This window comes from Rhincodon typus, chromosome 2 (genome assembly GCF_021869965.1).
Source record: "Rhincodon typus isolate 14 chromosome 2, sRhiTyp1.1, whole genome shotgun sequence".
Classification (NCBI taxonomy): domain Eukaryota; kingdom Metazoa; phylum Chordata; class Chondrichthyes; order Orectolobiformes; family Rhincodontidae; genus Rhincodon; species Rhincodon typus.
In genome coordinates, this window is record NC_063333.1 from 100,215,770 (window position 1) to 100,228,665 (window position 12,896).

A 12,896-nucleotide genomic window follows, 5' to 3' on the forward strand; every position below is an offset into this window, starting at 1 on the left:
AGCCTTCCTGCTCCTCTGATGTTGATTGGCCTGCTGTGTTCATCCAGCTCTACACCTTGTTATCTCACCTGCTGCTGTTGTCTTTAATATTCAGAATAATTCTTTTAAGACAGACATTTGTTCAAATGTTGAGTGATTCCTTGTTATAAGAAACAGTCATGTTCAAAGAGCATTTCATGTGCAAGTGCCAAAAGAAGTGTTCGTGCACACTGAGGCCCCGCAAGCTGGATCCTCAAGCAACAAGTAGCTCGGGGGAAGATTTTAATTTATCCCACTGAATGTGTGAAGACAGTGACCACCCATCACTGGCCCTCCATGATTTTCTACTATTTTCCAGAGGGTCTCCTTCTTAGCAGCAGGATGGGGTTTGTAGCTGTATTGGTGATTTTGAATGTTGGGACTAGGTGATACATTGTGTTAGTACAAATATGAATTCAATAAAACCAAAACTTGTGTTGTGATAGTGGTCAAAAGATTTACTTGGGTAAATATCAATGCATTTGTTAATAATGTTGCGTAATGTCAATTGTATTGAAAATACTGCAGAGACTTTTCATCTTTTTGTTCTAAACTTTTTTTTTTGCAGACAAAGCTCTTTTACCAAGGCCACTGTAGTCAGAGATTGAAAATTTAGGAGTATTAGAATATTTCAAAAACAAAGTACATATGAGAATAACCCACTTTAAGACATAGACACAAATGCAATGAATTTTGAATTTATCATAGAGTTAAAACATTAGCAAGATAATCTGTATAGCATTAGGCAATCTGAAAAAATGATTTTGTAAGATTAGAAAATAATTCATCATAGCAACAAAAACATGCACCTTAGATAACTGATATTTTCTGCATAATCTAGATTTACTTTCTGCAGACAGTCATTATACAAATTCTCTGGGCATTGTTTAGAAATGATTAACTTGGTTTTCTATAAATTGGATTTTGTGACATTGACATGATTGACCAGACTTGGAATCAAGCAAAATTTCAGTTAGAACTTGTATTAGTTATAGAACTCAAGCATGCGTGTTAGGTAAAATTGGTGTCTCTTCTTTTCTTAAAATTGTGCTTTGTTATATTTATTTCTTTCCTGTAATTTTGCCCACAGACCATTAAACCAGCTGATATTGCCACTGTCCGTACACTGGGTAGACCACCTCACCTGATCATGCGCATTATGGACTGTGTACTGTTGCTATTCCAACGAAAAGTAAACTCTGTGAAAATAGATGTTGAGAGAAGCTGCATCATACCTTCTTGGCAAGAGTCCCTAAAGCTCATGACAGCAGGAAACTTTTTACAGAACCTCCAGGTAGCCGAATTATTTAGAGGCTCAAAAATGGAATCTTTTTACCTTAGATTTTCTTTTCAGCCATCGGTATCATTTTCACATTATGAACCTGATTGCTGGATTGCTCATTTGGACGATAGCTCTTTACTAGAACAAATCAATTCAGGACCTGCCTTGGCTCCTCATTCAATCAGGGAAGGTGGGAATGATTCATAACTAAATGAGGAGCTTGGAGGCAGGTTCTTAATTGATTTGCTCTGATTAAAGCAGCTGGCTGGAGATTTTTCCCTTTTCCAGAGTGGATCTGTGTATAGTCCCATACCTACTGCATCCACTAGTATATCATTCATCCATGGATAGAATTGGCTGAAGAAGTCAGCAGGAGTAGTGTGGATCCTCTAACCCAGAGACAGCTCGCAAGAGGACTTAGGTCCACTGAAGAGTATGGCAGGTGAATGGAGTGAAGCTTCAGTTCAGACCCCACACACTGACTGCATTCTCCTGCACCACACTGCTCAGGTCAGTGCAGCTTGCAGCTGGACTCATTTCGATTGTGCAGGCACCTCATTTGAGCAGTGTACTGTCTCTCTCTCTCTCTTTTTCACCCTGAGTCAATTGGTCTCTTGCACCAATATTTCACAGTCACCATGAACAAATGTCCTTTACCTATCTGGACAAAAATCATACCTAAAACTCCTATCTCCTGATTCCTGTCCTTTCAGGAACATAATGGCATGTGTAATAACTTGGAAAGCTCGACTGGAAAGGAACATTGTTTATTTTTGAGCGCCAAAATAGAGCCACTATATGAGTCTGGAATAGACAGTTCTGCAGACCCATCCTTGGGTCTGCTTTATAGATATTTTCCTAATGAAACTGTTCAGAGATGTTATTACACATCTCTGGAGCAAATGGAATTTGAACACAGGCCTCCTGGTTCACCACCACTGCACCACAAGAGCTGTTGGGTCTGCTGCATTTTTTAAATTTTCTTTTATACCCAGCAGTACTCTTAAACACAACTGAATGTCTTTCCCACCACCAAATCACTGTAACTTTTTTTTTGCATTTAACTATTAACCATCACTAGTAATCCCCCCCAGCCAATTAGAAATTTACTTGCAAAGTCCATTATGAGCAATGTAAACCATCAAAAGTAAAAGGAGACGGCTGTATAGATACATTCTCATCCACGTGTTCAGAGATGTTATTACATACCTCTGGAGCAGCTGGGACTTGTATCCAGGCCTCCTGGATCTGACATAGGGACATTATTACTGTCCCACAAGAATCCATGGGGGTCTACATTATGTATTTTCTAATCACTCTGTTCAGAGAGATTATGACACATCTCTGAAACAGGTGGGATTTGAACCCAGGATTCCTGGCACAGATGTAGGTACACTACCACTACTAAGAATCCTGGGGGTCTGCCTTATTTTTTATATCCATTAAGTGTTATCACACACAACCGAACAACTTTCCCACTACCAAGTCACTGTGACTTTTATGTTCTGTTTTTAACTATTAACCACCAGCAGTAATGACCCATGCAGCCAATAAGAAGTTTAAATGCAAAGCCCATCAAAAGTGAAGGCAGGGGGTAGGGAGAGTGGAATGAGGCTAAATCATAATGAAGTTGGATGGAGAAATAATACACTGTATCCCCCACGGTGTCCACCTGTCTATAAAGCCAAGCAGAGCATTGGTGGACACTGCATGTTCCCTCTCCAATGACCCCCTGGCATGTAGGGTATATTTTATATTTTAAAAAAATTTTTTGTATATCCGGAAGTACTATCACACACAGCTGAGCGACTTCGCACCACCAAAATAGCTATGAATTTATTTTTCTTATTTTTTTGAACTAGCAACCATCACCAGTGATCACCCATGTAGCACATTAAATATTTACAAGCAATTCCCATTATGGGCAATGCGAACCATCAAAAGTAAGGTTGGGTAGAAAAATGAGATGGGCATGGGTTGCAGGAAAGGACGAAATCAAAATGGAGTTGGAGGGGGAAATAAAGCACTGAATCGCTACGGTGCCCGCCTTTCTCCAAAAACATCAAGAGCATTGATGGACACCGTGTGTTCCATCTCCAAGGACACCTGGACACAAACATAACCGCGTAGTAGGTCAACTTTATTGTTCTTTTCCTCTGGCGGGTCGGCTCTATGTAAGCTTTTTTTTAAACCTACTTTTCCTAATTAACCTGGTCAGAATTGCTATTACACACTTCTGGTGCAGGTGGGACTTGAACCCATGCATCTTGCTGCAGGGGTAGTGACACTACCACAGTGTCACAAGAGGACCTGTGTCTGCTCTATAAAAAGGACACTCAGGTGCTTCGTTCCAGCTGGGCAGGCCGTTGCCTGTTACCAAGGGAAGAACTCATACTCTGAGCTCCACGAGAAGATTAATTAGTGATTCCCCAGTGTAGGGGTAATCATAGCATGATTGCACAACTTGGTGTGAATCACTGACTGGGGATTGTGGAGGCAGAGACCGGGTACTGGTCCCCTATTGTCAGGCACTTTGTCAAATGCTGGCAATACATACTTTCCTGGTTTGCTAGCATGGCAGTTTTGCACTGAAGATGAAAACATCAGCAATGACCTGACAGCCTGTACATCCTGAAGCAGTAGTTTTTGGGAATTGTTTTTCTTTCCACCTGCACCTCAGTACCACTTTCCTCTGCTTTGTCAAGGGGAATGTGGCTGGGGAAAGGGTTGCTGGTCCTGCCGTTGGTGCCATTCCAACTGTAGTTGGTGTGTGTTGCAATGGAAAGCCCTTACCCTGGAGAGACAGATGATGGGGAGGAGTAGCTGTGTAAGCCATCCCTGTGCCTTAGTGGTAGAAGAGTACTTTTCGAGGCAGCGTCACATTTGACCCTTCTGCAGCTTTCAGTACAACTGATCAAAGACTTCACAACATGTCAGTCTGAGATACTCCCACCCACAGTGCTCTCACCTCATCCTAACTACCAGGTTGGGAGACCATAATGTGAGACCGCTGTACTATTGAAAAAGAGGGATTCCACTAGAGAAATCTATCTAAATGACTCCCTAATGGCATGGTTGGAGGTGGGAGTTGCAGGGGATGGGAAACACTCCACCAAACATCTCCTGGGGAAACAGCCAGAGGTGAAAAGACACCAGCAAACTGGCATGACACATTCTTCCTCATTTTCCCTTCAAACCCCAGCTGCACAGGCTTCAAAATTTGTCCCCTGAACCAACAAGTCTGTCTTTCTTGTATGGATAAAACACTATTTGGTTTTGCTTTTTGTGTTTTCGCTGTAAAAGTATTAATTGTTTATAATAGCTGTGATTATGTAAGCATTCACTGATAAAGACAACCATTATGTGTTATCAGAAAATTGTTGTTTGAATTACTCAAAATGCCAATTGTGATTTCAAAGTTAAATATATTTTAGGCCTGGCAATAATTAAAGCGTTTAACTTTGCCTGTTTGGCTTATTAGAGTGCATAGGAGTATGCAAATATGCTTCTCCTGTTTTCAGAATCACACAGTTGTTCCCATGCAGATAAAGGCAAATTGGTCCATCGTGTCTGCATTGGCCCTGGGCATTTTGGCATGGTACCATTCACCTTCTCCATAACAACACATGTTATTTCTGTTTACATAATCATCCAATGCCCTTTTGAATGCCTCAATTTTAACTTACCTCCACCAGACATTAAGGCAGTACATTCTAGACCCCAAATACTTGCTGTGTGAAAGATTTTTCTCAACTCACGTTTGTTTCTTTTGCAAAACATTTTAAAATTGTACCCTCTGTCTTGACCTGTTTAGGAGCAGGAATAGTTTCTTCTTTTTTGCTATCCCCATAGCTGAAGTTTATCACCCCAAAATTATTTTTGTGAACCATTTCTCCACTCTCCTATGTATTCACATCCTTCCTAAAGTGTGCACCTCCCAGTACAGTACACAGTACTCTAGCTGAGGTCTAACAGGTGGTCTGTATAAATTCAGCATAACCTCCCTGTGCTTGTTCTATGCCCCAATTAATGAAGCTTAGAATACTGTATGTTTTATGAACTGTTCTCTTTACTTGTCCAGCCACATTCACTTTGGTCCTGCACTCTCTCTAGAATAGAACCTTTTGTTTTATACTGTTTCTCCATGTTCTTCATACAAAATATACGAGATGAGGAATTTCTTCTCTCAGAGGATTGTGAGTCTTCAGATCTCCTTTCCACAGAGAGCTGTGGGGACAGAATTCTCATGTATCTTTATAGGGGAGTGAGAGAGAGATTCTTGATCAGTAGGGGAATCAAGGGTTACCAGAAAAGGGCAGGAAAGTGGACATGAGGAGTGTCAGATCAGGCATGATCCAATTGAATAGTGGTGCAGGCTTGATTGTCTGAATGGCCTATTCCTGTTTCTATTTCTTAAGGTCTACGGTTTGAAAATGTACACCAATCCAGTGCTATTCTCTATTCTAATGTTATCTGCCTGTCCCAGTATTTTGAGCGCTTTAGTATTACTCAGTGCTGTTCTTTTCAGGTTCACACACTCCTGCTGAGTTAAATTAAACCCTCCAAAAGTAATTCAGTTCCCGTTCTGTTCGGCTGCAATCTGTCCGATTTGTACAGGTTCCAACTCCCCCAGAGCCAGCCCCACTGTTCCTGAAATCTAAAGTCCTCCCTCCTGCACCAGCTTTCTAGCCATGAATTAATCTGTAATATCTTCCTGTACTCGCTTGAACATGGTGTTGGGAGTAATCCAGAGATTAGTACTTTTGAGGTCCAGCTTGCTTATTTTCAGCCGAGCTCCCTAAATTCTGATTACAGAACCACATTCCTTGTCCTATCTATGTCATTGGCAGCAATGTTTACCACAGCCTGTGGCTGTTGATGTTGAGTCCAGAATGATACATTACCACCCTGGTACAAGGGCCAAATATGTCATAGAAGGTAAACACCCACAGCCTTCTATGACATATTTGGCGCTTGTACCAGGGTGGTAATGTATCATCCTGGACTCAACATCAACAGCCACAGATACGCCTTTTTGTTCCCTAACTAAAGAGTCCCTCGTCATTACTCTCTCACTCCTCATTCTTTCCTCCTGTACAGCTGGACCACCTGTGATACCACAGGTTTGGCCCTTGCTGTCCTCCAAGGAATCATCACCCTTGCCAGAATGGAAAATTGCTTAGCAAGCAGAACCTCTGGGGACTGCTTCACTACCTGCCCATTTCTCTTTTACTGCCTGGTGATCCCTTATTTCCCATCTGCCTGCTTGCCCCTAAGTTTTTGTGTGATCACCTCTTTATGCATTCTTCTTTTAATCAATTTCCTATTGGCTAAATTTTCCTGTGTGTGTGGATAGGACAAACTGAGCAGTAGTTATTGCCAAAGCCATTCTTGATATTCTGATCTTTGGATCAATAATAAATGTGTTCCTCTTCTCTTCCACTTGCCCTGTGCTCCCATCTCTTAGCACCTTCCCCACACATTACATTCCATGCTTCACTGCTTCTGATACATTAGAGTTAAAGCAATTGGCTCCCAGTGTCAGTGAAAGGCCTAAGATTTCATTATCACCCCTGCCGAAAATATGGTAATAATCCAACAAAGACACAAGTTAATTTGCAAGAAAGTCCTTTGTGTACATTTCAGCTTGCCATTTAGCATGTTGTAGTTGCAGCTATTAACTACATTTTTAAAAAATATGTACTTGTACTGAAATTGCACTGTACATTCTGATAGAATAACAAAACAAATGAATCGTATTTTCAAGCTGGAAGAAGTTATACTTTAAATTTGCATTTAGATTATAGTTGTATAAAAGGTCACAAATATATCTGAGACTACAGTTGAATTTTTTCCACATAAATGTTTAATCATGTTGTTTTATCATCCTAGCAATTTCCCAAAGACACAATTAATGAGGAAGTTGTTGATTTGCTTCAGCCATACTTCGAAATGACAGACTACAATATTGAAACAGCCAAGAGAGTCTGTGGCAATGTAGCAGGAATCTGTTCCTGGACTAAGGCAATGGCTTCCTTCTTCTCCATTAACAAGGAGGTTTTACCACTAAAGGTACTTCAAGGTGAAAGTATTGAATGTTAAAGTGATAGTATTTGATTATTCCCTGCAAAAACTATGTTTATAGTACTGTGGGAGAGTTGGCAGAAGGACAATGTTTTCATCATATGTACTTTGTAGCATAGATTAAAAAAATGTAGAAAAAGCTTATGACTTTCATTTATATCTTACTAGCCGTTAAATCATTTCTAGTTGCAGTATCCATTGTATATATTTATGTGAATAATCCTCATTTGTATCCCAGTGTATCAGAATAATTTAGAGTAGGCAAACTCAATAATTTGAATTTGTGAGTGTTGTGACGTCAGAAGTCCCAAGGCATTTCCTAGATGGATATGGGAATGAATGCTGAGGTAAGCGATGACAGATCTGTCTGGAAAATTTTTGATGAGCTTTTTATAAATTAAGAGAGAGGAGAAAAGATAGAGAAATGTATGGAAAAGGTTGTAGAGATCAAGCACAAGACTCCTAAAAGCTTTATAATTAATTTTGGAGCATTAGATGGGATTGGAGTGGAGGATATTGGGAAATGATTAAAGGGCTAATATCAGAAGTGTGGAATTATTACAGTTGATTACAGTGCCACAAGAGCTTGTGGAAGACAAGTTGCAGAGCATGACAAGAATTTTAAGTATTTTAGAGGACAGGATACAGATGACATCCAGAGAGTGTAAATGTGATCGTCAAATAAGGCATATTGCAAGACACAGAACAAATTGAAGTTTATGTAAAGCAGAGGGTGTGAGACTAATAAGAAAAGAGCTGAATTAGTTGATTTTAGCATAGAATCCCTACAGTATGGAAGTAGACCATTTGGACCATCGAATGCACACCTACCCTCTGAACAGCATCTCACACAGAGCCACGCCCCTACCCCTATCCCTGTAACCCTGTATTTTCCATGACTAATCCACCTACCCTGCACATTAAGGGCCATTTAGCATGGCCAGTCCACCTAATCTGTGTGTCTTTGGACTGTGGGAGGAAACTAGAGCACATGGGAGAAACCCACGCAGACGTGGGGAGAATGTGCAAACTCCACACATACAGTCACCTGAGAGTGGAATTGAACCCCGGTCCCTGGCGCTGTGAGCCACCATGCTGCCAAAAACATGTAAGAATGGAGATGGATAATGTTGCAGAAGTGGATGTGAGTGATCTAAATGACGGATAAGATATGTAGCTTAAAGCTCCACATTGTACAATATGACAAGGTTGTGAACAGCTTGAGAATATGGCATGACAAGGATTGGAATCAATCACAAGAGAACAGAGTTGGTGGCAGAGGCCAACTTTAATATGTGCTCTTAAATTTTAGGATTTGATATCAGGCAAGTAAGTAGGAAGTCATGCATCATAGCAAAGAGGTAATGCTTGATGGCATCGCAAAACAAGAAAAGTTATTGCCTTAACTGTAGATGATAGCTATAGAATCATTTACTTTATAGAAAAGAGAAGTCAACCGCTTACAATGATTATTATTAAGTTTTGAAATCTAAAAATGCATATATATTTATTTTAGGCTAATTTGGCAATCCAGGAAAATCGTCTGGCTATAGCCATGTTAGATCTTCAGAAGGCACAAGCGGAATTGGATGCTAAACAAGCAGAACTAGATATTGTACAGGCAGCCTATGACAAGGCCATGACAGAGAAACAAGTGAGTATCAAATAATTATAGTGATTGTTTATTGTTTGTAAAATATTTGTAATAGTTTGGCTGTGAGAAACAATATCTTACCCTTGCTTATGTGTGGGACATTTCTGCAAATAATGCCTTTGAGTGGAAACATATTTTTCTTTTGCGGACACTGACTAGTGGCTTGCAATGCAGAGTGATGCCAACAGCGTAGGTTCAATTCATGTTTCACCTGAGGTTACCATGAAGGACTTTTCTTCTTAGCCTCTCCCCTTCTTGAGCTATGATGACCCTAAGGTTAAACCACCACGCATCATCTCTGTTTAATGAGAGAGCAGCCCTATGATCTGATTGGCCTATGGAGAGTTCATAAATGTTACAGGCATCAACTAGATATTTCTGCATAATTTATCAATTTGTTCAGATATTTTAAATATCCTTATATGGTTTTACAGACTAATTTTGCAGCTTCCCTGAATTGATAATTCATCAAAAACTAATTCCTTCAAGAAAAGGAGTCTGCTATACCTGGCAAGCAAATAAATCCAGCCCTTTTATTATGTGGTTTGACTTCTAATATCACCTGACATGTTCTAGCACTCATTCTAGTAAACAGCTTTTCTAAAATCCAGTACTGATAAACAAGAGTGGATTATTTTATCGGCAGTAACCCAGCTGTTAAAGAAAGCATCTCAGCCCAAATGATTTCCAATTTGTGCAGCTCTTCCACAACATAACAATGATCTGCTATAGTGGGCATGAGGAGCAATCACCCCAAAAACGTTTTTTTCTTCTACATTATTGTGTTAAATTCTGTTTCTTTTAAAAATGAATAACTTTATTGGACTATTGATGTGACTCAGAATGATCACCTAATCTATTGCAAAGGCTTTTGAACACCCTGCATATTATAAACATTTCAGCAAAGCCTCCACACACAGCAATCAGTGAAGATAGGTAACCGCACTTCCTCCACAATAACACTCAACACTGGAGCCCCCCAAGGATCCATTCTTAGCCCCCTACCGTACTCCCGTACACACAACTGTGTTGTGAAATTCCAAATGAACACCATCATGTCCTACCGTAGTAGGACGGATATTTAACAACGATGAGTCAAAATACAGAAGGGGTATAGAGGAGCTGGAGGAACACAGCAGGTCAGGCAGCATCAGAGGAGTAGGAATGTTGACTTTATTGGAACAGGGTCCCAACCCGAAACATTGACTTTTCTACTCCTCTGATGCTGCCTGATCTGCTGTGTTCCTCCAGCTCCACACTGTGTTGTCTCTGATGCCAGCATCTGCAGTTCTTGCTATCTCCAAGGGATATAGAGGGCTTGGTGACTTGGTGCAATGAGAACAACCTCTCTCTCAACGTTGGAAAAACTGAAGACCTGAACATTGACTTCAGAAAGAAAGGAGAACACGCTCCCATCTGCATCAATGGAACTGAGGTTGAGAGTGTGGAGAGCATCAAGTTCCTTGGAGTGACGATAAACCAAAAACCTGCCCTGACTTCCCACATAGATACGACAGTCAAGAAGTCACAACAATGCCTCTGCTTCCTCAGGTGGCTTAGGAAATTTGGCATGTCCATAGGAACCCTCACCAACTTCCACAGATGCACCATTGAAAGTATACTGTGTGGGTGCCTAATGGCCTGGTATGGCAGCTGCTCTGCCTAGGACCATAAGAAACTACAGATAGTTGTGTGTACAGCCCAGACCATCATGGAAGCCAACCTTCCATTATTGGACTCCATTGACACAGCTCATTGCCGTAGAAAGGCTGCCAACATCATCATAGACCCATTGCATCCTGGTAATGATCTCCTACAATCACTTCCGTCAGGCAGAAGATACAGAAGCCTGAACACACGTACCAGAAGGTTCAGGCACAGCTTCCTCCCTGCCGTTATTAGACTGATGAATGGACTCTCTAGCCTCAAATAATGCTGATCTTGCTGATGTTGATCTCGCCTAGCGCCTGCCCTGTGCAATGGCACCTGTGTGCCTCTGTCTAAATTTTTTACAACCTTTGATCTGCACATCCTTGCTTGCTATGATCTGCCTGTACTGCTCGTAAACAAAGCTTTTCAGTATACTCCAGTACACATGACAATAAATCAATCAATCAATCAATCAAACAAAAGTCTTGTAGACTGGCCATTTGCTTCCAGTTAGATCTAGAGAAAAAGGAGTGCTGCTGTTTCGTCAGGAGCTTGTGACTTCAAATAAACCTGTTGGACTATAACCTGGTGTCATGTGACATCTGACTTTGTCCACCCCAGTCCAAATCCGGCACCTCCACATCAGGAAAAAAGAGAAGTGGAAAGAAAACGTGAACTCCAAAGGGAGAAAAGTGGAAAAACAATGAGAAAGGAAAACGTGCAGATTTGAACTTTTAAAGGGAAAGATTATAAAAAGAAGAAAGAAATAGGAACAAAGGGAGTTTCAAAGAAGAAATGAAAAAGAATGAATTATAAATTCAGAAGGTTTTGATTACATGAATAAGCAGTAGTGGGCAGGCTTGACATTGGTCCAGATTTAAATCCTAGTTCTGAATTAGCAAGAAATATTTGCATAATGCCTGAATTCAGTGAGGAAGGTCCTTTCTGCTCCTATGATGCTGCTTGGCTAGCTGTGTTCATCCAACCCTGCACCTTGTTGTCTCGGATTCTCCAGCATCTGCAGTTCCTACTATCTCTGATTCAATTTTAACCCCACTGCGAAGCCTCTTCTAAGGATGCCTAGCCTGAAGAAGTTACCCTCCTCCCTCCGGACAAACCTCAAGGGATCTCTCTCCCACTGCAACTCTCTCGTAATCTCTTCGGCCCTGAAACTGCTCGACCATGTCCTGAAGCAAACCAGGTACTACAGCCACATCACCTTCCTTAGCACCTGCCTACGGAACCAGATCATCCCCAATGGACTACAATCCACATTCAAGCCTTCCCAATTTGGCCCCAACCGTGACAATATCTACACTCATGGCATTGAGATCCTTCAGAAGTGTTTCTCCCTGCGACTCCTGAAACACACACTTGCAGCAATGCGCCGGCATCTCCAGGCACTACAATCAAGCCTACCCCAGCTCAGAGCCTCCCTCTCCCAGACCTGCAAAGGACCTCTCCTGTTTTTTATTCTTCGTAGGATCCACAACCTGAACTCACAATTCTACTCAGCTTTATTGGATACTAAAAACCGTAAGTACAGTAAACTTACTGGTGCCTACCACCCAAAACGGGCTTCCTCCACCCCCCAAATCCCCAGCCGTACCCAGGACCTTCCCCACAATGTGCCCACCGCCATTGGCCATGAGGCCACTATCGGAGAACCCACAGATGACGTCACATCCGCCACCGCCGCGTTCCCCACTTCCGGGACAGCGAACACCATCGCTGCGTTGCCACCGCCTCCATTTCCGAGACCAACACCACCGACACTGAAGTCGCGCCTACCATCACCGCTACTGCCGCCGCCCACCCCGATCCCCCCACTGCCGACGCCACTCCGCCCATCACCGACGCGGATGCAACTCCGCCCATCGCCGGCGCAACTCTGCCCACCACTGACGCCGACGCAACTCCGCCCACCGCCGACGCCGACGTCGCTCCGCCCATAGCCTCCACAGCCAGCAGCTCCAGAGGGGACAACAGCACCCAGCCCTGCTGAATCTTCACCATCCCCCCAGACCTACCCCTTACTGAAGACGAATGGTCAGTCCTCAGTAAAGGGCTCACCTTTGTCCCCCTCCACCCACACATCAACGAATACCGCTCACGCTTGGACATAGAGCAGTTTTTCCGCCGCCTCCACGCTTACTTCTTCAACCGTGAACCTAACCCTCCCTCTACTGACCCCTTCTCCCGCTTCCA

General features: G+C 42.2%; 1 protein-coding gene across 1 annotated transcript in view; it reads left to right on the plus strand.

Annotated features, from left to right (window-relative positions):
- dnah5 (dynein, axonemal, heavy chain 5) overlaps positions 1-12,896 on the plus strand; it is a 343,343-nt gene that overhangs the window by 101,213 nt on the left and 229,234 nt on the right. Inside the window, exons 8-10 of the mRNA XM_048608626.1 lie at positions 1,109-1,210; positions 7,193-7,372; positions 8,901-9,038. Coding sequence (XP_048464583.1) covers positions 1,109-1,210; positions 7,193-7,372; positions 8,901-9,038 — 420 coding nt within the window. The remainder of the gene's footprint in view (positions 1-1,108; positions 1,211-7,192; positions 7,373-8,900; positions 9,039-12,896) is intronic.